Source organism: Anomaloglossus baeobatrachus, chromosome 11 (assembly GCF_048569485.1).
Source record: "Anomaloglossus baeobatrachus isolate aAnoBae1 chromosome 11, aAnoBae1.hap1, whole genome shotgun sequence".
Lineage (NCBI taxonomy): Eukaryota > Metazoa > Chordata > Amphibia > Anura > Aromobatidae > Anomaloglossus > Anomaloglossus baeobatrachus.
Window position 1 is genome coordinate 183,862,866 of NC_134363.1, and position 27,910 is coordinate 183,890,775.

The 27,910-nt window shown below is 49.9% G+C and overlaps 2 protein-coding genes across 5 annotated transcripts in view; one reads left to right on the top strand and one right to left on the bottom strand.

Annotated features, from left to right (window-relative positions):
* The window catches only part of CLSTN1 (calsyntenin 1), a 171,630-nt gene extending 160,839 nt beyond the window's left edge, over positions 1-10,791 (top strand). For all 4 annotated transcript variants that reach the window (XM_075328274.1, XM_075328272.1, XM_075328273.1 and 1 more), the window contains one exon: positions 8,530-10,791. In XM_075328274.1, coding sequence (XP_075184389.1) covers positions 8,530-8,724 — 195 coding nt within the window. In that variant the 3' untranslated portion in view covers positions 8,725-10,791. The remainder of the gene's footprint in view (positions 1-8,529) is intronic.
* Positions 10,792-11,899: 1,108 nt separating this feature from the next.
* Positions 11,900-27,910, bottom strand: part of PIK3CD (phosphatidylinositol-4,5-bisphosphate 3-kinase catalytic subunit delta) — a 34,797-nt gene continuing 18,786 nt past the window's right edge. The window contains exons 2-23 of the mRNA XM_075328324.1: positions 24,203-24,372; positions 23,781-24,009; positions 23,466-23,686; positions 22,383-22,562; positions 21,866-22,006; positions 21,697-21,786; positions 20,654-20,872; positions 20,477-20,573; positions 19,893-20,023; positions 19,762-19,812; positions 18,285-18,452; positions 18,078-18,199; positions 17,726-17,869; positions 17,531-17,630; positions 15,350-15,528; positions 15,162-15,271; positions 14,996-15,074; positions 14,584-14,751; positions 13,695-13,818; positions 13,474-13,619; positions 13,190-13,322; positions 11,900-13,049 (exon numbers count right to left, since the gene is read on the bottom strand). Of these exons, the coding sequence (XP_075184439.1) occupies positions 12,912-13,049; positions 13,190-13,322; positions 13,474-13,619; positions 13,695-13,818; positions 14,584-14,751; positions 14,996-15,074; positions 15,162-15,271; positions 15,350-15,528; positions 17,531-17,630; positions 17,726-17,869; positions 18,078-18,199; positions 18,285-18,452; positions 19,762-19,812; positions 19,893-20,023; positions 20,477-20,573; positions 20,654-20,872; positions 21,697-21,786; positions 21,866-22,006; positions 22,383-22,562; positions 23,466-23,686; positions 23,781-24,009; positions 24,203-24,343 (3,111 nt within the window). The 5' untranslated portion in view covers positions 24,344-24,372 and the 3' untranslated portion in view covers positions 11,900-12,911. The remainder of the gene's footprint in view (positions 13,050-13,189; positions 13,323-13,473; positions 13,620-13,694; positions 13,819-14,583; positions 14,752-14,995; positions 15,075-15,161; positions 15,272-15,349; positions 15,529-17,530; positions 17,631-17,725; positions 17,870-18,077; positions 18,200-18,284; positions 18,453-19,761; positions 19,813-19,892; positions 20,024-20,476; positions 20,574-20,653; positions 20,873-21,696; positions 21,787-21,865; positions 22,007-22,382; positions 22,563-23,465; positions 23,687-23,780; positions 24,010-24,202; positions 24,373-27,910) is intronic.

The window sequence follows — 27,910 nt, forward strand, 5'->3', positions numbered from 1 at the left end:
GTTCCATTTCCTGTATCCCAAGCGTAAATTAAGTGCTTTTTTGGACCACTCTGATTTCAGAGAATCAATCCAGAAGCACGACGCTCATCCAGACAAGCGTTTCTCTAAACGTTCTAAGGATACCCGTTATCCTTTTCCCTCTGAAGTGGCCAAACGCTGGACCCAGTGTCCAAAGGTGGATCCCCCAATTTCCAAGCTTGCGGCTAGATCCATAGTCGCAGTAGAGGATGGCGCTTCACTTAAAGATGCCAACGACAGACAGATGGACCTTTGGTTGAAATCTGTCTATGAAGCTATCGGCGCGTCGTTTGCTCCAGCATTCGCGGCCGTGTGGGCACTCCAAGCTATTTCAGCTGGTTTAGCACAGGTGGATGCTATCATACATCCAGCAGTACCGCAGGTGGCGTCCCTAACTTCGCAAATGTCTGCGTTTGCGACCTATGCTATCAATGCTGTCCTAGAATCTACGAGCCGTACCGCTATGGCGTCCGCCAATTCTGTGGTTTTGCGCAGAGCCTTGTGGTTAAAGGACTGGAAAGCAGATGCTGGTTCCAAAAAATGCTTAACCAGCTTGCCATTATCTAGAGACAGACTGTTTGATGAGCCATTGGCTGAAATCATAAAACAGTCCAAGGGTAAGGACTCCTCCTTACCCCAGCCCAGAGCAAGTAAACCTCAACAGAAAAAGTGGCAGTCGAGGTTTCGGTCCTTTCAAGGCTCGGGCAAGGCCCAATTCTCCTCGTCCAAAAGGACTCAGAAAGAACAAGGGAGCTCAGATTCCTGGCGGGCTCACTCACGCCCCAGGAAAGCAAATGGAGGAACCGCTTCCAAGGCGGCTACCTCATGACTTTCGGCCTCCTCCCTCCGCATCCTCGGTCGGTGGCAGGCTCTCCCGCTTTTGCGACATTTGGCTGTCACAGGTCAAAGACCGGTGGGTAACAGACATTTTGTCTCGCGGGTACAGGATAGAGTTCAGTTCTCGGCCTCCACTTCGGTTCTTCAGAACCTCCCCACACCCCAACCGAGCAGATGCCCTGCTGCAGGCGGTGGACTCTCTAAGAGCAGAAGGAGTCGTGATCCCTGTCCCCCCTCAGGAACGGGGGCGAGGATTTTACTCCAATCTCTTTGTGGTTCCAAAAAAGGACGGCTCCTTCCGTCCTGTTCTGGACCTAAAACTGCTCAACAAGCATGTGAACGCCAGGCGGTTCCGGATGGAATCCCTCCGCTCAGTCATTGCCTCAATGTCTCAAGGAGATTTCCTAGCATCAATAGACATCAAAGATGCTTATCTCCACGTGCCGATTGCTACAGAGCACCAACGCTTTCTACGCTTCGTGATAGGAGACGACCATCTTCAGTTCGTAGCTCTGCCATTTGGTCTGGCGACAGCCCCTCGGGTGTTCACCAAGATCATGGCGGCAGTGGTAGCAGTCTTGCACTCTCACGGACACTCTGTGATCCCTTACTTGGACGATCTACTGGTCAAGGCACCCTCTCAAGAGGCATGCCAACTCAGCCTGAATGTTGCACTGGAGACTCTCCAGGCGTTCGGGTGGATCATCAACTTCCCAAAGTCAAATCTGTCACCGACCCAATCACTAACGTATCTTGGCATGGAGTTTCATACTCTCTCAGCGATAGTGAAGCTTCCGCTGGACAAGCAGCGGTCTCTACAGACTGGGGTGCAGGCTCTCCTTCAAAGTCAGTCGCACTCCTTAAGACGCCTCATGCACTTCCTCGGGAAGATGGTGGCGGCAATAGAGGCGGTTCCGTTTGCGCAGTTTCATCTGCGTCCACTTCAATGGGACATTCTCCGCCAATGGGACGGGAAGTCAACATCCCTGGACAGGAAAGTCTCCCTTTCCCAGACGGCCAAGGACTCTCTGCAGTGGTGGCTCCTTTCCACCTCCTTATCACAGGGAAGATCCTTCCTACCACCGTCCTGGGCGGTGGTCACGACAGACGCGAGTCTGTCAGAGTGGGGAGCAGTGTTTCTCCACCACAGGGCTCAGGGTACGTGGACTCAGCAGGAGTCCACCCTTCAGATCAATGTTCTGGAAATCAGAGCAGTGTATCTTGCCCTACTAGCCTTCCAACAGTGGCTGGAAGGGAAGCAGATCCGAATTCAATCGGACAACTCCACAGCGGTGGCATACATCAATCACCAAGGGGGGACACGCAGTCGGCAAGCCTTCCAGGAAGTCCGGCGGATTATGATGTGGGTGGAAGCCACGGCCTCCACCATATCCGCAGTTCACATCCCCGGCGTAGAAAACTGGGAAGCAGACTTCCTCAGTCGCCAGGGCATGGACGCAGGGGAATGGTCCCTTCACCCGGACGTGTTTCAGGAAATCTGTCGCCGATGGGGAAGGCCGGACGTCGACCTAATGGCGTCCCGGCACAACAACAAGGTCCCAACCTTCATGGCACGGTCTCGCGATCAAAGAGCTCTAGCAGCAGACGCCCTAGTGCAAGATTGGTCGCAGTTCCGGCTCCCTTATGTGTTTCCACCTCTGGCACTCTTGCCCAGAGTGCTACGCAAGATCAGATCCGACTGCAGCCGCGTCATACTCGTCGCTCCAGACTGGCCGAGGAGGGCGTGGTATCCGGATCTGTGGCATCTCACGGTCGGCCAACCGTGGGCACTACCAGACCGACCAGACTTACTGTCCCAAGGGCCGTTTTTCCATCGGAATTCTGCGGCCCTGAACCTGACTGTGTGGCCATTGAGTCCTGGATCCTAGCATCTTCAGGCTTATCCCAAGGGGTCGTTGCCACCATGAGACATGCTAGGAAGCCCACGTCTGCTAAGATCTACCACAGAACGTGGAGGATATTCTTATCCTGGTGCTCTGCTCAGGGAGTGTCTCCCTGGCCATTTGCATTGCCTACCTTTCTTTCTTTCCTGCAATCTGGGTTAGAAAAAGGTTTGTCGCTCGGCTCCCTTAAAGGACAAGTCTCGGCGCTATCCGTCTTTTTTCAGAAGCGTCTAGCACAGCTTTCTAAGGTGCGCACGTTCCTACAGGGGGTTTGCCATATCGTTCCCCCGTACAAGCGGCCGTTAGATCCATGGGATCTGAACAGGGTACTAGTTGCCCTCCAGAAGCCGCCCTTCGAGCCTCTGAGGGAGGTTTCACTTTCTAGACTATCACAGAAAGTGGCTTTTCTGGTAGCAATCACATCTCTTCGGAGAGTGTCTGAACTAGCAGCGCTGTCTTCCAAGGCTCCCTTCCTGGTCTTCCACCAGGACAAGGTAGTGCTGCGCCCCATTCAGGAGTTTCTCCCGAAGGTGGTATCCTCTTTTCATCTTAATCAGGATATCTCTTTGCCTTCGTTTTGTCCTCATGCAGTTCATCGTTATGAGAAGGATTTACATTTGTTAGATCTGGTGAGAGCACTCAGAATCTACATTTCCCGCACGGCGCCCCTGCGCCGTTCGGATGCACTCTTTGTCCTTGTCGCGGGTAAGCGCAAAGGGTCGCAGGCTTCTAAGGCCACCCTGGCTCGATGGATCAAAGAACCAATTCTTGAAGCCTACCGTTCTGCTGGGCTTCCGGTTCCATCAGGGCTGAAGGCCCATTCTACCAGAGCCGTGGGTGCGTCCTGGGCATTGCGACACCAGGCTACGGCTCAACAGGTGTGCCAGGCAGCTACCTGGTCGAGTCTGCACACTTTCACCAAACATTATCAGGTGCATACCTATGCTTCGGCGGACGCCAGCCTAGGTAGAAGAGTCCTGCAGGCGGCAGTTGCCTCCCCGTAGGGGAGGGCTGTCTTCGCAGCTCTAACATGAGGTATTTCTTTACCCACCCAGGGACAGCTTTTGGACGTCCCAATCGTCTGGGTCTCCCAATGGAGCGCCGAAGAAGAAGGGAATTTTGTTACTTACCGTAAATTCCTTTTCTTCTAGCTCCTATTGGGAGACCCAGCACCCGCCCTGTTGTCCTTCGGGACTTTTGGTTGTTTTTCGGGTACACATGTTGTTCATGTTGAACGGTTTTCAGTTCTCCGACGTTACTTCGGAGTGAATTTGTTTAAACCAGTTATTGGCTTTCCTCCTTCTTGCTTTTGCACTAAAACTGGTGAGCCAGTGATCCCACTGGGGGTGTATAGCCAGAAGGGGAGGGGCCTTACACTTTTTAGTGTAATTGCTTTGTGTGGCCTCCGGAGGCAGTGCTATACACCCAATCGTCTGGGTCTCCCAATAGGAGCTAGAAGAAAAGGAATTTACGGTAAGTAACAAAATTCCCTTCTTCCTTGACCACCCTGACTTTACACAGGCAGTCCAGGAACACCACGCTTATCCAGTTAAGCGCTTCTCCAAACGGCTGAGGATACACGTTATCCCTACCCCCTGACGTGGGCAATGGCCCCAGTGTCCCAAGGGGCATCCTCCAATCTCCAGCTTGCAGCTAGATCCATAGTTGCAGTGGAGGATGGGGCTGCACTTAAAGATGCCACTGACAGACAGAGGGATCTCTGGTCGAAATCCATCTATGAGGCTATCGGCGCGCTGTTAGCTCCAGCATTCGCAGCCGTACAGGCAACCCAAGCTACTTCAGCTTGTCTTACACAGATGGACACGGTCACACGTACATCTGTTACGCAAGTGTCATCCTTAACCGCTCAAATGTCTGCATTTGCGTCTTATGCGATTAATGCTGTCCTGGACTCTACGACCCGTACGGCAGTGGCGTCCGCTCACTCCGTGGTTTTTACGCAGGGCCTGGGTGTTAATTGAATGGAAGGCAGATTCTGCTTCGAAAAAAGGGCTTAACCAGTTTGCCTTGTTCTGCTGACCGACTGTTTAGTGTGCGTGAGATGTAATCATTAAACAGTTCAAGAGTAAGGATTCTTCCTTACCTCAGCCCAGACAAAACAAACCCCAACATACCAAGGGACAGTCGGGGTTTTCGGTCTTTTCAAGGCTCGGGCAGGTCCCATTTCTCCTCGTCCAAAGAGGACTCAAAGGGATCAGAGGAGCTCAGTTTCTTGGCGGGCTCAGTCACGCCCAAAAAAGACAGCCTGAAAACCCACTTCCAAGAGTCTTCCTCATGACTTGCGGCCTCCTCTCTCCGCATCCTCGGTCGGTAGCACCTTGGCGATATTTCGCTGTCACAGGTCAAAGACCGTTGGGTGAGAGACATTCTGTCTCACGGGTACAGGATAGAGTTCAGTTCTCGTCCTCCAACTCAATTCTTCAGAACTTCTCCACCTCCCGACCGAGCCGATGCTCTTCTGCAGGCGGTGGGCACTCTACAGGCACAACGAGTGGTAACCCCCGTTCCTCTTCAGGAACAAGGTCACGGTTTTTACTCCGAATTATTTGTGATGCCAAGAAAGGACGAGTATTTCCGTCCCGTTCTGGATCTAACACGGCTCAACCAGCTCGTGAACACCAGGCGGTTCCGGATGTAATCCCCCCGCTCCGTCATCGCCTCAATGTTTCAAGGAAATTTCCTAACATCGATGGACGTCAAGGATGCTTATCCCCACGTGCCGAGTGATCCAGAGCTCCAGCGTTTCTACACCTTGTTATAAGACGCGAACACCTTCAGTTCGTAACTCTGCCTGCCGGCTGGCGATAGCCCTACGGGTCTTCGCTAAGGTCATGGCAGCAGTAGTACCAGTCCTGCAATCTCAAGGTCACTCTGGGATCCCGTGTTTGGGAGATCTACTTGTCAAGGCACCCTCTTAAGGAACATGCCAACACAGCCGAACGCTGCGCTGGAGACTCTCCAGAGTTTCGGGAGGATCATCAACTTTTCAAAGTCAGATCCGACCCCGGGCCAATCACTAACATATCTAGGCATGGAGTTTCATACTCTCAGCGATAGTGAAGCTTCCGCTAGACAAACAGCGTTCACTACAGACAAGGCTGCAATCTCTCCTTAGGATCAGTCGCACACATTGAGACGCCTCATCCACTTCTCACGTAAGGTGGTAGCAATGGCGGCAGTCCCTTTCGCGCAGTTTCATCTGCGTCCACTACAATGGGACATTCTCCGCCAATGAGACGGGAAGTCGACGCCCATCGACAGACACGTCTCCCTTCTCAGGCGGCCAAAGAATCTCTACGGTGGTGGCTTCTTCCCACCTCATGGTCAGAAAAAAGGTCCTTCCTACCCCCATCCCGGGCGGTAGTTACGACAGGCACGAGTCTATCAGTGTGGGGAGCAGTTTTTCTCTGCCACAGGACTCAAGGTACGTGGATTCAGCAAGAGTCCACCCCTCAGATCAATGTTCTGGAAATCAGAGCAGTGTATCTTGTCCTACAAGCCTTCCAGCAGTGGCTGAAAAGCAAGCACATCCGAATTCAGTCGGATATCTCCACAGCGGTGGCATACATCAACCACCACGGAAGAACACGCAGCCGGCAAGCCTTCCAGGAAGCCGGCGGATTCTGACGTGGGTGGAAGACACGGCATCCACCATATCCGCAGTTCACATCCCAGGCGTGGTAAACTAGGAAGCAGACTTCCTCAGTCGCCAGGGTATGGACGCAGGGGAATGGTTTCTTCACCCAGACGGGTTTCAGGAGACCTGTCGCCGCTGCGGGATGCCGGACGTCGACATAATGGCGTCACGGCACAACAACTTTGTTCCGGCTTCATAGCACAGTCTCACGATCATCGAGCTCTGGCGGCGGACGCCTCAGTTCAACATTGGTCGCAGTCCCGGCTACCTTATGTGTCCCTCCTCTGGCATTGTTGCCCAGAGTGCTGCGCAAGATCAAGTCCGACTGTCGCCGCGCCATCCTCGTCGCTCCAGATTGGCCGAGGAGGTCGGGGTTCCCGGATCTGTGGTACCTCACGGTAGGCCATCCGTGGGCACTACCAGACCGACCAGACTTGCTGTTTCAAGGGCCCTTTTTTCCATCTGAACTCTGCGGCCCTGAACATGACGGTGTAGCCATTGAGTCCTGGATCCTAGCGTCTTCAGGATTATCTCAGGAGTGGTTGTCACCATGACGCAGGCCAAGAAGCCAACGTCCGCCAAGATCTACCACAGATCGTGGTAGATATTCTTATCTTGGTGCTCTGCTCAAGGAGTTCTTCCTGGCCATTGGCATCGCCTATTTTTCCTTCCTTCCTACAATCTTGGTTGGAAAATGGTTGGTCGCTCAGCTCCCTTAAAGGACAAGTCTCAGCGCTATCTGTATTTTTTCAGAAACGCCTAGCCGACTTCCGCAGGTATGCACGTTCCTGCAGGGAGTTTGTCTTCTCATCACTCCGTACAAGCGGCCATTAGAGCTCTGGAGTCTGAACAAGGTTCTAATGACTCTCTTGAAGCCGCCTTTCGAGCCTTTGAAAGTGGTTTCCCTTTTCCGTCTTTCACAGAAAGTGGCCTTTCTAGTAGCGGTCACGTCTCTTCAGAGAGTGTCCGAGCTAGCAGCGCTGTCATGCAAATCTCCATTCCTGGTCTTCACCAGGACAAGGGGGTTCGGCGTCCGATTCCGGACTTTCTCCCTAAGGTGGTATCCCACTTTCATCTCAATCAAGATATCACCTTACCTTCTTTGTGTCCTCATCCAGTCCATCAATTTGAAAAGGATTTGCATCTGTTGGATCTGGTGAGAGCACTCAGGATCTACATTCCCGCACGGCGCTCCTGTGCCGCCCGGATGCACTCTTTGTCCTTGTCGCTGGTCAGCGTAAAGGGTCGCTAGCTTCCAAATCCACCCTGACTCGGTGGATCAAGGAACCAATTCTTGAAACCTACTGTTCTGCTAGGCTCCCGGTTCCCTCAGGGCTGAATGCCCATTCTACCAGAGCCGTGGGTGCGTCCTGGGCATTACGGCACCAGGCTACGGCTCAGCAGGTGTGCCAGGCACCTACCTGGTCGAGTCTGCACACTTTTACCAAGCATTATCAGGTGCATACCTACGCTTCGGCAGACGCCAGCCTAGGTAGACAAGTCCTTCAGGCGGCGGTTGCCCACCTGTACGAAAGGGCTGTTTGATGGCCCTACCACGAGGTATTCTTTTACCCACCCAGGGACTGCTTTTGGACGTCCCAATTGTCTGGGTCTCCCAATGGAGCGACAAAGAAGAAGGGAATTTTGTATACTTACCGTAAATTCCTTTTCTTCTAGCTCCAATTGGGAGACCCAGCACCCGCCCTGTTTTCTTAGGGTTTTTTTCGGTACACATGTTGTTCATGTGAATGGTTGCAGTTCTCCGATGTTTCTTCGGATTGAAATGGTCTTTAAACCAGTTATTGGCTTTCCTCCTTCTTGCTTTTGCACTAAACTGGTGAGCCAGTGATCCCACTGGGGGTGTATAGCCAGAAGGGGAGGGGCCTTACACTTTTGAGTGTAATACTTTGTGTGGCCTCCGGAGGCAGTAGCTATACACCCAATTGTCTGGGTCTCCCAATTGGAGCTAGAAGAAAAGGAATTTACGGTAAGTATACAAAATTCCCTTCTTTTGCCTAAACAGAACAGTACGGTACACGCATGTATATGTATATTTATATGTAATGTGTGTTTATATATGGATTGAGTTTTGTATTTTTGTTCCCGGTGCAGACCTATGAAGACCAGCACAGCAGTGAGGAGGAAGAAGAGGAGGAGGAGGAGGACAGTGAAGATGGAGAGGATGACGACATCACCAGTGCTGAATCTGAGAGCAGTGAGGAGGAGGAGGGTGAGCAGGAGGAGGACCAGCAGAATGTCAACCGGCAGCAGCAGCTGGAGTGGGACGACTCTACCCTGACCTATTGATCTCAGCCGCCATCACCACCCAGTCACCTCCGCTCACACTCATCGTCCGCAGGCACACGGTGTACAAAGTCATTCCAGGCGCTGAAACCAACCGGCACATGGCGGCCATGGCCCCTGCAGCTGCTGCCTCCGGTGCCACCCAGTGACTGGGTCATCTTCAGTGTTTGTCCATCCTGCACTTTCCTTCTCCGGCAGGAGGGGCTGAGGCGTCACTGGACTTCATCCTCCATTCCCGATTTCTGTTGTGAGACTGGGCACAGGGACTGGTGAATTTATTGGGTTTATTTTATAATTTCCATCCTGAATTCCTGCATGTCCAATACTGGCAAAGCTCCACCGGGGTCCGCTTTCCTGTCTGAGGGGCCGGCGGCTTTTGCATCCGGGTGGTGATCAGCCAGAGAAAGGGGCGAGCCCGAGACTAACTTTTTAATATTTTCTTTGTAAATATCTTGGGATCAATGTAATTATGTCCATGTTGCTAGTGTAAAGGGGTCTGGATTTCAGGTATGCAGGGGGCACCGGGGCCAGGCCTGCGCAACCTCAGTGAGGTGAATTTTATGGTTTTCTCTTTCCGTGGCCGGTGGGGGTCCGCAGCCGAATGGTGGACATTGGCTTCAGTAACGCTCCCTCCCGATTGCTTGTTCTCTATGACCTCCCAATGAAAAAGCACAGAGCTGTCACCAGTCAGAAACAGGGCGCCCGTCTGCGACCCGCGGGGGCACGGCCACTACTGCTTGTAGCACAGATCTCACCCCCTTGCTTTAAATACCAGGCTCTCTTTTCTGCAGGACAGGCCTGATTATACATATGTAGATCATTGTAACTCCCTATTGGGTGAGGTTTATTCTTCTATCATTAGTTAAACCCCCCCCGTGATGGAAGTGGGGTGCATATTGTTTACATGTGACCTTTTTTTTTTGGCACCTAGTTGGGGGGGGGGGGGGGCACAAATTCTGAACGTTCTTATGTGAGAGGAGGGGAAAAAATCTTGATCTTATAAAGTGGTGAGGTGGATTGTGATGAATTAGGAGTGGGGGCACGGAGGCTGAAGGACAAGTGAAGGGGGAGGCTCCTCTCATATCAATGAAGAGCTGCCTCCTGGGACTTGTGGTTCTCCAGCCATGATTATGTATGGGAACGTTTTAGATTGTCACTGGTTCTTCAAAAGATTTACTTAAAGGGGGATATTACCCTTAAAGTGACGTATAAAAGAGGCATCGATTTGTATAAAATGTTGAGACTTTTTCGGGTGCAGGGCGCTGGAGCCTAAAATGCCTTGCAGCAAGGTAAAAAGTGGGAACAGCCAGGTCCTTGGCGCCCGCAGGGTCTGTGCACTATACCAGATGCCCCTTTGTTACTGTCACTTTAAAGGTTGTGTTCCCTGTAACAATGGATAAAGTGCAAATGGAGAGTTTTGGGGGGCAGCGGCGGCTCGTTCTGCCCCTAGGATTGGATTCGGTAAGGTGTCTTTTGTGCCAGGTAAGTGGATAAAGTCTCTTATTGGATTGGTGTTATGTGTAGGCTGTTATTAGGTCCGCGATATATAGACGTAGTGGACGTGCCATGGATTGTGGTAAGTTAGCGCTCCCTCATTGGCGGCCGGGGTGCAAGGGCCGGTGAGATTTACACTACAGGTGCTCAGCAGTTATTGGGGTCTCCTCCCGCAGGACGGACGGCTGCAGACGAGCCGGCAAAGGCGTCGATATTTTTTTTTTTTCCTTGTTTACCATAAATGTAAATTCTTAGATTTTTACGTAAGATTTTGGGGGATTGTTTAATGACTTGTGTGATAACGTGACAAACATAACTGCAAGCTCTGGAATAACCCGGGGACCCCGCTCCCCCTCGTCTTGTGTTTATGTCGTGTAGCTCTGTCCATACATTTAATATCACCGTAGCTGCTGTATTTAGACTTAAACAAAACAATCGCGACACGTAACGCAACCGCTAAAGCGTCCGGAGCTTTCCGCTGCTGTATGTAGGCGCCATGAATATAACTTTTCAGATTTGTATATTGGTGATAGGTCAGTCTATAAGCTACAATAAAATTCTGGTTCTAAATCCTGACGCTCTGCGTTTTATTTCTCGCGCTGTGCATCTGATAAATGGGAATTAAACAAAATAACCTCATACGAGGCTGGGAACTTAAAATGCAGATTTTCTCTCTGCATTTGTGCAACGAGACCTTCCACACCGGATCTCCCAGCAGAATATTTAGCTGAAAAAAAAGTATTTTTCGTTTTATAAGATGCACCCCAGATGTGAAGAAGGAAAATGGGGGAAAAATTTTACTGTTAAAATGAGGGTTTGTCTTATCCTAGTGACTCTTATATTCACTCACTGGGTGGGAGCTCAGGAAGGTCACAGGAAGCAGGGTAAGTGATGCTGCGGGGTACGGAGGAGGGGGGTGTCACGGCTTAGGAGGGTCAACGATGCTGTGGGATTGGAGGAGGGGGTGATGCGGCTCAAGGGGGTTTGTGCAGAGGGTCGGCGATACTATGGGGTGTCACAGCGACAGGCGCCATTGATCTGCCAGCGGGCTCGGAGGAGGTGGTGTTGCAGCTCAATAGGGTCAGTGTGCGGCAGCGGAGGGTCGGTGATACTGTAGGGTGTCGTGGCAGGTGCCATTAATCTGCCGGCGGATTGCAGGCTACATTGAATCGCCGGCGGTTGACGTGATGGACTTCAAGAAAATAGCCACAGAGGCGACGTGTGCGCAGATTGGCCCCTTTGGCCATTTTCTAGAAGTCCAACCGCTGACGATTCAAAAGCAGGCCGCCGGAAGATCAATTGCGCCCACCGCCACTGTGACACCCTACAAGCCTCGCAGTATCACTGACCCTCCTGATCTGCTCCACTGCAGTGACACCCCCTTCGTATCGCCGACCCTGCACTACCACTGCCGCCCCGGTAAACCATACGCGGTTTGTAAGATGCACCCCCATTTTCCCCTAGTTGGGGTACAGTATAAATGAGCACAGGTTTCCAAAATCTGCACAAAAATCAGAGTCTGTGCAAATTTCACACCACACCAAAGGCTTTAAAGGCAATAGTGTAAAAATGAGCGGATTTTTCCCAACAGAAAATTAACATTTTTGCATCAGTGGTTCCATCTTTCAAGTAAAACAATAGAATGAGCCGGACCGCGCAGGACGCCGCTCTCTGTCCAAACACGTACAATGTATACATTTATTAACATAATTACAAGGGAAGGCGTTTATTGCAACCATCGCTTCAGTACGAGCCGCTGCTGAGACCTACAGGTAGTCTATATGACAACGTGACGTCAGTGCAAGACCTGCCATCTATGGTTCAGAAATCTCCGCAGACCAGTGCTCCGCAGCCGTGTAACTACAACTCCCAGCGTGTCCGGATCTGCACCGCCCGGGAGCTGTAGAGCTGCAGGTCGCAGACCAGTGCTCCGCAGCCGTGTAACTACAACTCCCAGCGTGTCCGGATCTGCACCGCCCGGGAGCTGTAGAGCCGCAGGTCGCAGACCAGTGCTCCGCAGCCGTGTAACTACAACTCCCAGCGTGTCCGGATCTGCACCGCCCGGGAGCTGTAGAGCCGCAGGTCGCAGACCAGTGCTCCGCAGCCGTGTAACTACAACTCCCAGCGTGTCCGGATCTGCACCGCCCGGGAGCTGTAGAGCCGCAGCTCGCAGACCAGTGCTCCGCAGCCGTGTAACTACAACTCCCAGCGTGTCCGGATCTGCACCGCCCGGGAGCTGTAGAGCCGCAGGGCGCAGACCACTGCTGTGGAGCAATCCCAGTGCAATCAGCTTGGAATGAAAAGAGTCTTCTACGAACCAGTTCACAAAGCTCCGGGATCCGTCCCGCAGGCGGCCTGAGGTTGTAGGAAGCCGTCCTTAGTGGCCGACACAAGACAATGTAGACACAGGAGCCTCATGCTGAAGAAGCCGTGTGCTGTAGAGATGGACTAACACATGCCAAGGCAGCTCAATCCAGCAGAGGGCGCCATCCACCCCAGCGTATTCAGCATCGGCACCGCAGACGCCAACAGCCTGGGTGACGTCCGATATGGAACATAACGGATGTTGCCGTGAGAAATCCCAAAAGTTTGTAGATGCGGAGAGAGGTGTATAAGAGTCTGCTGTGGAGGAGCGCTCTCTTGTGCCTTAGGATCCAAATATTGTATCAAAACCCAAGAAATCGTGTCCATTGCCATCACTGTCTGTTGTCTTTGGACACGGTGTGAGCGAACCAGTTCACTTTGGTCTTCCAGCTTTCCCGCAGCGCCTCGTTAAACTTCACCCGGAACTGCTTCAGCGCGTCGTCATCGTTCTTCCCAAGCGCTAAAGAGTCCTGCGAAAAATAAAGAGTCCGGCTGTGATAATGTCATAAAAAGTAACAATTTCCAGCCTGCAGTGTAAAGTATGGAGGTTGTTAAGGCTTTTTACACTTTTTTTGTCATATTCTGTGGCCATGGCTTTTTGTATGTGTACCTTTAGATACTGGATGTCCTTCGAGCAGGTGAGTTCAGGCAAGCCCGCCGCTTTCATCAGTGCAAACAAGTTCAGGAAGAGGGCTCCGTGGCATCGGAGGATGGTGTACGCTTTTTCACAGTAATCCCGGAACCTGCATGAGAAGATAATGGAGATTTGTAAGATTTCAGGCCCATGTCCTCGGAGCCGCAGGATGTAGCAGAGCCGAGCATCTCCGCGCTTGCCCCTTCATCCTGCAGCAGCGCACGCGTGTGTACAGTCACCAGCACACGGAATATTCTCACCGCTCAAACTTCTCACTGTTGTTCGTCTTCCCCTGTTGGATAACGTGCACGAAATCGTACGTCAGGATGAAGGGAACGCGTTCACGGTTAAAGCCAAATTTGGTTTTAAAGTTACCAAGGAAGTGACCAAAGTCTATGTGGAATAGCTGGAAAATAACACGAAAAATGGCTTAAATTGCAGGACGTCACCCAATAAAGGTGCAGTGCAGAGCGTCACGTACCTGCCCGGTTTCACGGATCATGATGTTGTCGCTGTGACGGTCCCCAATGCCCAGAACATATGTTGCTACACAGTAGCCAGCGCAGGACAGGGTGAACTCCTCAATGGCTCGATCCAAAGCGTCCCTATCATACAAAAAACACATAAGTCAGGGATTCTCACTAGTGATGAGTGGGCACTACCATGCTCGGGCCTCGAATACTGAGCACCCGAGCATGGTAGTGCCCGCTCATCACTAGTTACCAGTACTGAGCACCCGAGCATGGTAGTGCCCGCTCATCACTAGTTACCAGTACAGAGCACCCGAGCATGGTAGTGCCCGCTCATCACTAGTTACAAGTACTGAGCACCCGAGCATGGTAGTGCCCGCTCATCACTAGTTACCAGTACTGAGCACCTGAGCATGGTAGTGCCCGCTCATCACTAGTTACGAATACTGAGCACCCGAGCATGGTAGTGCCCGCTCATCACTAGTTACGAGTACTGAGCACCCGAGCATGGTAGTGCCCGCTCATCACTAGTTACAAGTACTGAGCACCCGAGCATGGTAGTGCCCGCTCATCACTAGTTACAAGTACTGAGCACCCGAGCATGGTAGTGCCCGCTCATCACTAGTTACAAGTACTGAACACCCGAGCATGGTAGTGCCCGCTCATCACTAGTTACCAGTACTGAGCACCCGAGCATGGTAGTGCCCGCTCATCACTAGTTACCAGTACTGAGTACCCGAGCATGGTAGTGCCCGCTCATCACTAGTTACCAGTACTGAGTACCCGAGCATGGTTGTGCCCACTCATCAACTAATTTTCACACTTTATAGGTCACTAATGCATGGCAGCGGGAATGAGGTCTGTGCTATAGGTGTCTGTCCAATTCCATACGTTACTCACCCAGGATTCTTGCTCTTTAGCCAGTTCAGCAGGGCGTCCTTATTGAAAGCCGCAGTGGCCGCCATGTTACTTTTATTCCGCTGAATGTTGGCAATGGTGTCCGACTGCATGACCACTTCAATAAGACCCGTCTTGTCTCCTGTGGATAGGCAGCCATAGGGGGTGACCCTGTGCAGAGGAAACAAGCAGAGCCATGAGGAATTAGTAATGGATTGCAGGACTGTAATTTCCAATAATGACCACAAGGTGGCGCCCGGTTCACCTACCACAGAATAACATTATAAATACATATATTAGCGTCAATCAGAGGAATCTGAATATAAAGTTCATTTTAGGGTAAAGGTTGTGCTACATTATTAGTGTGGGAGTTCATGTAGCGCCTCCGCTGACCACCGCCGCTCCTTGTCCTTACCGCAGGTCCAGCCCTTCCTTCTTCCACAGGACGTCCATCAGTTTGATCATCTGGAGGGTCAGCATGTCCTGCCGCAGATCTGCAGAAAACAACATTTGTCCTGGAGAACTTTCCACCACAATGAAATCCTCTGCAGAAGGTCGTCACTTGTGTCACCAGCTCTTACCATCTCCGTTCTTAAAGATGATGCCGACCCGGCTCCCGCCGCGCATGTCGTTATTGTAAACTATCCAAAGAGGCTTCATCTTGGATTCCATGAAAGTGCAGAGCTCCACACTGGTAAAGAAGGGGGCGCAGGGGGTGAGAGGGGTCCCCGACATCTGCACCCACACATCCCGCCGGCCGGGTACTCACCACACGTCGGTGAGGATGAGGTTGGGGTCCAGCGGGGAGTAGAGGTGGGACAGCGGCTCCAGGTAGGTCTCCTGCCTCATACACATGTGCATGGCTTCTTTGGCCTGGGCCTTGCTGGTCTTCTGGACGCTCGACCTCACAAAGTCATTCAGACCTTTCAGCTTGGACAGAGCTTCTCCCTGAGAAGAGGACCACAGAGGATCAAAGAGCAAATAAACAATTTTTACATCCATTTTTCTAAAAATTAGTGGGACTTTGGTGCAGTTTTGGTTACATTTTTTTTTTGTTATTTTGCATTGAAAAATGTGAAGGAATAAAGAGTCGATGTGACATTTACTGACAGGTTACAAAATGCAGAAACAATAGTGACGTGCGCTATAGGGCGGTATTCTCCAGAAAATGGATGCTCGTTGTAAGCAGTTTTTGATGTGGATTTTTGCACAAAATCAGCTTCAAAAACTGTATAAAAAAAAAGTGTGTGTGAACAGAGCCCAACTAGAACAATCAAACTCACTAGATCTTGGATGTGACGGGTCACTGCTGCCCGAGTAATGGCCGACCTCTCGGATTAATGGTTTAAGTAACTTTTTGCTAAAGTTTTTAAATAAAACCAGAACAAAAATAATCTTATCTACCCCCCTCCCCCTCAACAAAACCCCTCTGCTGATTTGTGAGAAATGCAAAGGAGGAATAGAAGTGTTCCGGTAATAAAATCATAATCACTCATAGGATATTAACACAGAAATTGCTGGATATAATGATCTCTGCGGGAACGAGGGACGTCTGATATCAGCAGAAGAAAAAATGTCCTCATTAATTCACTAATTACTAAACAGTCAGAAAATCAGACACCAAACAGCAGAGTCTGGAGCCATTTTCCGAGGCACATTACATTCTCGTTTTTCGGGATCCGGGGCTCGGTGAGGTCTTATGGTTTGCATCCTGAGCCGACGTTTTTACGGATGCCATTTTTGAGTACATACAATTTTTTGATCGCATTTTATTGTAATGTTGCGGCGCCCAGAAAAAGCCCTCTTAATTCTGAATGTTTTTTTTTTTGTGACACTGTTTACCGATCAAATTATTTTATATTTTGATAGATTGGACATTTCTGAATACAGCGATGTCACATATGTGAATTTTTAATGTTTTTTTTTTATTTTCAATGGGTCAAAAGGGGGGTAATTTGTGTGTGTGTGTGTGTGTGTGTGTGTGGTCCATATTTGTTAAAACTTTTTTTCCTTTTTTTATTGCATTTACTAGTCCCTTTCGGGGTGTTGAAGCTGGGATCGGCTGATCGCATGTGTTATACAGAGCGGAACAGCATGGCTCTGCACAGCAGAAATCACGATCTCCTATGAATGCCACTCCAGCGTCCTCAGGAGGATCGTCATCGCAGACACAGGGGTCATCAGCTGTCCCCCGACTGTCATGACAGCGCATCGCCGCCCTACAATCATGTCAAGGGGCCGCCGATGGGAGTGGGGAATAATAATAATATTTATTCATTTATATAGCGCTATTGATTCCACAGCGCTTTACACACATTGTGAGCCCCAATGGGGACAGAGTTGCCAATCTAAATTCCCTATCAGTAGGTTTTTGGCGTGTGGCAAGAAACCCACGCAAAGATGGGGAGAACATACAAACAACCTGGCAGATGTTGTCCTTGGTGGGATTTGAACCCAGGACCCAAGCACTGCAAGACTACAGTGCTAACCACTGAGCCACCACAAGACTGCAGTGCTAACCAGTGAGCCACCACAAGACTGCAGTGCTAACCAGTGAGCCACCACAAGACTGCAGTGCTAACCACTGAGCCACCACAAGACTGCAGTGCTAACCACTGAGCCGCCACAAGACTGCAGTGCTAACCACTGAGCCATTGTGCCTCCCTGGAGCACTCCCCGCCGATACGTGTTAAATCCCGCTGTCATGGGACACTGTTTCGGGCACTTTATTCTCCAGCTCATCTGCCATCCGTCCATCTTGGCTTTTGAGCCAATGCCTCAGCGTCCTTCCTTTCCTGCCATGTTATCCCTATGATTACGGCTCTGAGGGGGGATATGCTCTGTACTCTTCGGTACTATGACATTCTATTGGACACTCCGGCACATTGATGTCGGATCACTGGATGTTTGTGGTTGATTTTGTGAAGTGTTGATACAATACTGACTGTACCTGTTTCATTAGGACCTTCATGTGATAGGTGCTGCCCCTGCAATAGGCTTCAAGGATGAGGCCAAACCTCAAGGCCACTGCTGGGACGTGCATCTCCGACCTACAAGGGAATCACAGCCGGAGTAAAACATGGAGGGGGTTGATTGCAGGGAGTGATGGGTGCGATAACCCCCAGGAATTTGTGTCTTCACTTACCTAAGGTGCCAGAATAAGAAGTGTCCGATCTTGCGGTTGATCAGCGCCCTCTCCAGGAGGAACGTCGTCAGCTCACAGTCCAGGTAGGACTCATATTTAAGGACCTGCACCAGCTGAAGGAGGTACTGACAAAGCTCCTCGTTCCTAGGAGGGAGATGGCAGCGTTACTATGGTGGGAGGCGAGGACCCCTCCTCATCCAGCCACGAATTATTACTAGGACCTTCACACAGAAGACCCCGGGGAAACCGCAGAAAGACGCCATCAGAGTCCCCCGCCTGTGAGGAGGGCGCAGAGGCCGTAAAGACCCCGGAAGCCCCCTGTAGGGTCTGACGCCCCAATCTCTCTACTCACGTTAACTTCTTCAGGCAGCTCATAGTGAACGATCCCACGTGTCTATCTGGGAAGTTGAAATCTAATAGCTCCAGGGCGGTGAGGACGGGCAGCTCCGGCCACGTCTGCAGCAGATACACCATCTGTAGAGACAGGAGGAGACATTATACGGGGTCTGTCCTCTGGGGTAATGGAGGAGCCGGTAACACGGGAGTCTACGGTCGCCACCTGCGCCACGTCCTCGTGTTTGCTCCACTTGGTGGTGAGCAGCAGTTTGGGGAGGGCCTCCGGGTGGCGCTCTTTAATCTCGTGCCGCAGTTTCCACACCAGCTCCTTCTCGTGCTCGTACAGCTCGGCTTGGCCTTTGCGGTCCACGATCTCCAGGAGCTGCTGCCGCTGCGGAGGGAACAGACGAGACACCTGCTGATTGTCAACTCTTAACAGTGTCCCAGATCTTCTGCGCTCAGGCTGCGCCATGTGGGGGTCCGGTCACATGGGCGGCAGCGACACAAAACCACGGCACACGGTGCCTGCACTCAGCGGCCGCTGCGACATAATGGGCAACATACGGCAAGGGGCTGAGGAATGAAAGGGCAAACACAGCTCCATGGAGGAAACAAGACAAGCCCCAAAATAGATGGCTGCTCACAATTACTGAGAACACTTATCCTACAAGACAAAGCCGTGCAGTGAGGGTCCGTGGCCCACATGATTACAGAGAACACATCCCACAACCCCAGGCCGTGCAGTGAGGGTCCGTGGCACATGATTACTAAGAACACATCTCACAACCCCGGGCCGTGCAGTGAGGGTCCGTGGCACATGATTACTAAGAACACATCCCACAACCCCAGGCCGTGCAGTGAGGGTCCGTGGCACATGATTACAGAGAACACATCCCACAACCCCAGGCCGTGCAGTGAGGGTCCGTGGCCCACATGATTACAGAGAATACATCCCACAACCCCAGGCCGTGCAGTGAGGGTCCGTGGCACATGATTACTGAGAACACATCCCATAACCCAAGGTCATGCAGTGAGGGTCCGTGGCACATGATTACTGAGAACACTTCCCACAACCCCGGGCCGTGCAGTGAGGGTCCGTGACACATGATTACAGAGAACACATCCCACAACCCCAGGCCGTGCAGTGAGGGTCCGTGGCCCACATGATTACTGAGAACACAACCCCAGGCCGTGCAGTGAGGGTCCGTGGCACATATGACTACTGAAAACTCTTATCCCACAACCCCAGGCCATGCAATGAGGGTCCGTGGCACACATGATTACTGAGAACACATCCCACAACCCCAGGCCGTGCAGTGAGGGTCCGTGACACATGATTACTGAGAACACTTCCCACAACCCCAGGCCGTGCAGTGAGGGTCCATGGCCCACATGATTACAGAGAACACATCCCACAACCCCAGGCCGTGCAGTGAGGGTCCGTGGCCCACATGATTACTGAGAACACATCCCACAACCCCAGGCCGTGCAGTGAGGGTCCGTGGCACATAATTACTGAGAACACTTATCTCACAACCCAAGGTCATGCAGTAAGCATCCGTGGCACATGATTACAGAAATCACTTAGCCCACAACCCCAGGTCCTGTAGTAATTGTCCGTGGCCCACATCATTACAGAAAACACTTATCCCACAACCCCAGGCCGTGCAGTGAGCGTCCGTGGCACACATGCCCATTACCTCGTCGGCGGTGGCGTTGCAGACTTCTCCTAATCTGCCCAGCTCAAGTATCTAAGGACATAATGGAGCAGACAGCGGTGTTAGTGTGCACGCCGGGCGCAGGACACACGCTCAGCGATTCCGCCACTTACTTTCTCAATAGAGGGGTAGTACAAGGGATAATCGGACAAACTGTTGAAGCCGATCTTCAGGGTAGCAGCACTCTCTGTATTCGGGTTACACTGAACGGTTCCCATTGGGTTCAGCAGTTCTCCCTTTTCATCTATGGTAGAAAGGAGAGAGAAGGTCCCGGACACAAGAATTAGTGGGAAATCTGGAGAGTGGTAATTACCCAGAAGCAATGAAGGGGTGGTCCGAAAAAAGAAACCCACTAATAAACAAAACAAAAATCTGTAATGCCCAATTTCTCCTGCGGAGGCGCTGCAGGAGACAAACACTACACGATTCCCCCAGATCACAGCTAATCACTGGGGGCCCAAGAGTCAAAACACCCCCAGCTCAACGTACCCCCGGGGAAGCCCTTCTGACAAATATGGGATCAGCCAACATGGACAATCCCTTTAAGACTCTCAGACCCAGATATTAATATGTGGCATCATTGGTGGCTGTAATATCCCGGACGGTCGCTCTATAATCTGCTATCGGTGATGACACTCTACACTCATCATCCACAGAGGATGGGCGATCGGGTGTCTACACTGCGGAGAGGGAGTACCTGGGAAGGACGACCACATGCAGAGAGAGTATTCCCCGAACTTCAGCATGTCCTTGTAATCGAACAGCATGGTGTTCACCCACGCGATGGGGTAATCCTGCGGACAACAGAGACACGGGCATTGCAGGTATGAGGCGCAGCACGCTCGTATGACCAGCACACGACCACCACGCTCACCGTCTTCTTAGACTTCTTTTTGGTGGACTTGGCCTTTTTGGACTTGTCGACAGCATAGAGGGCGAGGCTGAGCCGGGTCATGCGAGGAAGGTCACAGAAGTTGATGTCAAAGTCTAGAGACTGGAACCACTGAGGATCGGAGGAGGCGTTGACTTCACTACTGGCCACCGTCTTACACAGGAGCTCACTGCCGTGATACAGGCCGCACTGGACCAGCAGCTGCGAGAAAAGACGAGAGCTCAGAGCACCAGGGCGCCAACATATATCCAGCAGGAAAGAGAGCGCAGCTCTGGAGTATAATACAGCATCAGCCGTATGTACACAGTGAGTGCATCAGTGGAATAGCGAGGGCAGCTCTGGGGTATAATACATGAAGTAACTCAGGATCAGTAATGTAATGTATGTACACAGTGACTGCACCAGCAGAATAGAGAGTGCAGCTCTGGAGTATAATACAGGATCAGTAATGGATGTACACAGTGACTGCACCAGCAGAATAGTGAGCACAGCTCTGGAGTATAATCCAGGATCAGTAATGTATGTACACAGTGAGTGCATCAGTGCAATAGTGAGGGCAGCTCTGGAGCATAATACTGGATGTAACTCACGATCAGTAATGTAATGTAATGTATGAACACAGTGACTTCACTAGCAGAATAGTGAGTGCAGCTCTGGAGTATAATACAGGATCAGTAATGGATGTACACAGTGAGTGCATCAGTGCAATAGTGAGTGCAGCTCTGGAGTATAATACATGGAGGTAACTCAGGATCAGTAATGTAATGTATGTACACAGTGACTGCACCAGCAGAATAGTGAGTGCAGCTCTGGAGTATAATACAGGATGTAACTTAGGATCAGTAATGTAATGTATGTACACAGTGACTGCACCAGCAGAATAGTGAGTGCAGCTCTGGAGTATAATACAGGAGGTAACTCAGGATCAGTAATGTAAATTGTAACATGGTAGTAAAGTTTTCATGTTCTCTGTTCATGTCCGCACCGCTGCAGATATGTGAATAATACACACATTATGTCTTTACCTTTAATCCGTCGTCGGCGTTGACGTTATATCCGTGCAGGAGCTGGAAACAGAACGGCCTCTCCAGTTTCCATAGTGAGCACTGATGCGGCTGAGGAGGATGATGAAGGCATAAAATTAGAGATCTTGTGTGATTTATCCCTCCATTCTCCTGGTCGCCGGCGTCTCACCTTCTTGGTGGGTAGTGGCGGCGGTTTGTGCCGTAGTTTGGAGCTCATGATTGCGCCTCCCTGCTGGTCCGGTAATGTGGAGGCGATGGGGACGAGGGTGAGGTGCGCGGTGCAGGTGGACTGCAGACAGTGGCTGATGTGCTAAAACATAGGACACAATTACAGACACGAGACTGAGTCCACTCATATCAATGTACACCATGGTTATTACACTCTGTACACTTTTCCGTATCTCTGCCGCCATCTGTGAACAGAAACATTCCGGTTTACACTTTGAGGACGATGACCCAAAGTGATTGTGCCCGAATGACACAGTGGCACGACGGCGGCCTTATTGTATGGCCATAAGGACAAGATTTCCAGCCTCTGGACGTACACAGGAATGTTTCCAATCACTGACAACAAGCAGAGATCTTAGAAAATAGCAAAAAGGTTGAACAATAAAATAAGGAAGTGTCAGAACTTTTCCTGATACAATGTAGCACAATGATGTTTAGTGCGGACCCGGGGGTCTTACTTTGAACTGGCACAGCGGGTAGTTTCCATAGATGTAGTCCAGAATGCCATTGACCTGCAGGATGTAATCGTCCGGGCGGCCCGGGCACTGGTGACCCGACACGTTGGACTTTTTCCTTAGAGCCATGCGGATAATGGAGAGAGGGAAGTCCCGAGGAGACACCTGTAGTGTGAAGCTCTCCTGACAAAGCACAATGGAAACAATTAAAGGGTCCCTGACAACATGTTACAAGACATCGACAAACAGCGCAGTAATGGAGGGTCTTCAGCAGGTCCCCAACTATCACTGCCACCCATCGCGCCCCCCCCGCCCCCATGATGGTGCTGCAGGGTATCATTGGGTGATTAACTGGGATCGCGTCATTTAACTATCACGATTAGATAATGACAGCAGCATGTAAATGGTTAACAGCAGCGATCGGCGCGGTTCTAGGCAGGTGCCAGCTGTGCACACGCACCGCTCCTTGGATGTTCGAATACATTCTTGGAAAGGGGTTAAACATCCAGAATTGGCCATTAGTTTTTGATTAGCTGGGGTCAGACTCTGCAGTTACCAATTGATTAGCACATAAAAGGTGTCAGGGTGATAACTCTGTGCCCGGACCTAGTACTGCATATCAATCAGACCGGGGGGCACTAACAGCCCCAGATCCCCGAAGTACAAGCCTTTGGGCTTCTGCAGGTCTATAGTACCCTGGGCAAGACTGAAAACCACTGTTGAAGCAGGGAGTAACGAAACGTACGTCGGGGTGACAGTTCTGCAGCACAAACTACTCATTAAGCCAGGCAATTGATCTTTGCCTTGCGGTGGTGTAATATTGTGTTTGTTGCGGCTTTCAATGACGGAATGGAATGTTTTTAATAATTTCATTAATAAAAAAAATAATGAATTTTATTGGATTTGTTGCTCCTCATTTTTTGGAAAATTTTGCACAGAATGTTTCTATTTGCGCTGTTCTAATTGTTGGAGAGGAGTGTCCTTGATACATCTTGACCATTAAGTGTTGATGGAGAAAGCTGCAGTACATTAGGTGTTTTGCGCCGGTGGAGCCGTCATGGCCGCGGCTGGTCCCGCACCTCTTACCTCGCTGTTCTCGAACTTGACGTTGATCATCAGGGTTTTGCTGCCCTGCGTCTTGGAGAAGGCCTTAGAGGAATGCTCCAGCTGGAGAGGGAAGTTGGACTCCATCCAGATGTCCCAGTTCATGTGCTGCCGCCGCAGCGCGGTCTCCTCACAGAGCTGCCGCATTTTGCTGCGGAAATCGTTGACTTCTGGATCATTTAGAGAGTCGAATTCGTGAAGACCTGGGAGGGAGGGACACAGTGAGCACACGCATAAGTACGAGAGGGGAGACGTAAAAGGGGCGAGGGGTCCCCAATCCCCCTGACCCCCTCTCACCTTTGCCAATCAGCAGACTTATTTGGGAATTGAGTAACTTCTCGGCCCGATCGCCCTCCCGGGCCACGAGCCTCAGGACTGGCAGGAAGGGCTGGATGTCACACAGGCGCCGCTGCTCGTCCTCCAGCTCCTGCTGCTCCGCCGTCTGATTGATGCAGGTGAAGACGTAGGACGAGGGCGAACCAAGGGTGTGAAACAGCGGCTCCTGCTGCGCCCGTTGCCATAGTAACTGCCGAAAAATTAGTAAAATTGGGTCAAAACAGACGAGATTTCAGATTGACGTGATGCAAAAGCTCCATCACCGCATCACCGTGCATCTGACGCGAGAGCGGGCCCCGGAGATAGGCGGCCAAATCCATCCGGTGCCCGCTTATCCCTCGCCAGTAATAACCCGCGCACCAGACAGGGGTAGAGGTCCTCACCTTCTTGATGTTTCCGAGGCTGGCACTGCATGGCACAGGGAAGTTGAGGTAAATGCCAGACGGTAGGAGGAAATCCACCAGAATGCTCTGCTTCTCCTCTTTGGCCCAGAAGTCCACCGGGCAGTAAACTCCAGGCGGCATCCTGCCCTGTGGCTACCGCCCCACCGGCCCTGCGGAGAGATCCGAAGTCACCCGTGATTGTATACAGGACCAGAGACCACGTCCCACCGACCACCACCGCGCCCACTCATGCCCCGCACACAACGCGGCTACAGCCGCGGGCAGAGCTGCCGTTCTGGAGACTGGGAAAGCTGGGGAGCCCTATTGTGACAGACATGGATATCTTGTCTAGCACTTAGTTTACACTTTAAGAAGCTGCACATACATCCTGGCCATGACGCAGACATCACCGGATACCACAAGTCATCTCAAGCTGATAATCTGAGTGGTCAGACCTGTCTGAGGAGGCCGCACCACCCGGGACAGTCTGTCCAGGCCCAACACCACCTCCACCTAGGTATGTGACATTTCAGGTCTCAGGAACAATGAGTGGAAAGATTAAGAAAATTATTGGCCGCCATATTCAGCATATAATATGACTGCTACCAGCAGAAGTTTATGCTGCCATATTCAGCATATAATATGACCGCTACCAGCAGAAGTTTGTGCCGCCATATTCAGCATATAATATGACCGCTACCAGCAGAAGTTTGTGCCGCCATATTCAGCATATAATATGACCGCTACCATCAGGAGAGAAGTTTATGCTGCCATATTCAGCATATAATATGACCGCTACCATCAGGAGAGAAGTTTATGCTGCCATATTCAGCATAGAATATGACCGCTACCATCAGGAGAGAAGTTTATGCTGCCATATTGAGCGTATAATATGACCGCTACCAGCAAAAGAGAGGTACGATGCCAAACTGATCATATAGTGTGGCCGCCATAGCCGCTTACAGAATTTCCTGAAGGACGCAGATTACATCGCTGAAAAATAAAATCAGGGATCTCGTAGATCCCACATCCGATTTCCAAGAATGAAAGATGCAAGTTGAAAGTTTTCACCTCTATATATTGTGTATTTTGTTATCAACAATCAATGGAAACCAAAATCATCAACCAATGACGGCCGAGTCCCAGACCACCCGAAAATCAAAGTAAAAACGTAAATGACAGTGGATCTAATTTGCCTGACTTTTATCCCTCAGTGCTGTGTGCGGCCCCCACATGCCTGTATATGGCTGTATATGTATGAGCTTATGACATCTGGACGAGCTCCTGGTGAGACGACCGATGGGGGCTGCAGGGTCTTCTCGTCAACCTACAGCATGGCATCAAAGTGGCACTACATGGCGACATTGGATGCATGGATATAGAAAACCCCAGTGGTTCTCAATTAGATTCAAAATGGATACAGCCGGTAGAGGATGGTATATATTGTGTATATACAGTGTCAGGTAGATGATGGTATATATTGTGTGTGTATATACAGTGTCAGGTAGATGATGGTATATATTGTGTATATACAGTGTCAGGTAGATGATGGTATATATTGTGTATATACAGTGTCAGGTAGATGATGGTATATATTGTGTATATACAGTGTCAGGTAGATGATGGGATATATTGTGTATATACAGTGTCAGGTAGATGATGGGATATATTGTGTATATACAGTGTCAGGTAGATGATGGGATATATTGTGTATATACAGTGTCAGGTAGATGATGGTATATATTGTGTATATACAGTGTCAGGTAGATGATGGGATATATTGTGTATATACAGTGTCAGGTAGATGATGGGATATATTGTGTATATACAGTGTCAGGTAGATGATGGTATATATTGTGTATATACAGTGTCAGGTAGATGATGGGATATATTGTGTATATACAGTGTCAGGTAGATGATGGGATATATTGTGTATATACAGTGTCAGGTAGATGATGGGATATATTGTGTATATACAGTGTCAGGTAGATGATGGGATATATTGTGTATATACAGTGTCAGGTAGATGATGGTATATATTGTGTATATACAGTGTCAGGTAGATGATGGGATATATTGTGTATATACAGTGTCAGGTAGATGATGGGATATATTGTGTATATACAGTGTCAGGTAGATGATGGGATATATTGTGTATATACAGTGTCAGGTAGATGATGGGATATATTGTGTATATACAGTGTCAGGTAGATGATGGGATATATTGTGTATATACAGTGTCAGGTAGATGATGGGATATATTGTGTATATACAGTGTCAGGTAGATGATGGGATATATTGTGTATATACAGTGTCAGGTAGATGATGGGATATATTGTGTATATACAGTGTCAGGTAGATGATGGGATATATTGTGTATATACAGTGTCAGGTAGATGATGGGATATATTGTGTATATACAGTGTCAGGTAGATGATGGGATATATTGTGTATATACAGTGTCAGGTAGATGATGGGATATATTGTGTGTATATACAGTGTCAGGTAGATGATGGGATATATTGTGTGTATATACAGTGTCAGGTAGATGATGGGATATATTGTGTATATACAGTGTCAGGTAGATGATGGTATATATTGTGTGTGTATATACAGTGTCAGGTAGATGATGGTATATATTGTGTATATACAGTGTCAGGTAGATGATGGTATATATTGTGTATATACAGTGTCAGGTAGAGGATGGTATATATTGTGTATATACAGTGTCAGGTAGATGATGGGATATATTGTGTATATACAGTGTCAGGTAGATGATGGTATATATTGTGTATATACAGTGTCAGGTAGATGATGGGATATATTGTGTATATACAGTGTCAGGTAGATGATGGTATATATTGTGTATATACAGTGTCAGGTAGATGATGGTATATATTGTGTATATACAGTGTCAGGTAGATGATGGTATATAATATTCTGTATATACAGTGTCAGGTAGATGATGGTATATATTGTGTATATACAGTGGCGCCCCCACAAGGCCATATAACAGAGGGCATCGGGCCGCCTGCAGTCAGGTCACGTGTTCTGGTGTTTAACCCTTTGCTGCAGTGACTGGATGGAAGCTGGATCCTGACAAGGTCACGTGTAGATTAGAAATATTTCAAAAGACTGACCTGCACATCCTACAAGTGTGTATAGGTGCCAGCTGAAAAAACCTAGCAAATACAAAATGGATACAGCCGCACACTAAATGCCATCAATGTATAAGGGAACTCTGGTACTGCATTACTGCTATATGAAAAAATGAGATTAAGTTAGTCATAAACTAAAAATCTCATTTTTTCATATAGCAGTAATGCAGTACCAGAGTTCCCTTATACATTGATGGCATTTAGTGTGCGGCTGTATCCATTTTGTATTTGCTAGGTTTTTTCAGCTGGCACCTATACACACTTGTAGGATGTACAGCTCAATTAGATTCAGGCCTTGGGCATGTGAGGGCCAGACACTGGCATTAATGCCTCATCATCCAGGATCCTGGCAGATCAGCAATGCACTTCCCCATGATTAAGCATTAGCGAAACGGTCGTTGGGGCTCTTTCCTTTGGAATCCTTCATCTGTGAGGCTGCACTTGGCACTTTAGATAAGTATGTTTTGATTTATTGCAATATTTTTTAACTCTTTTTGGAATCTCTGTACCTCTCTGGTTTGATTTTCTCCCTGGTATAGCCTCTTGCACT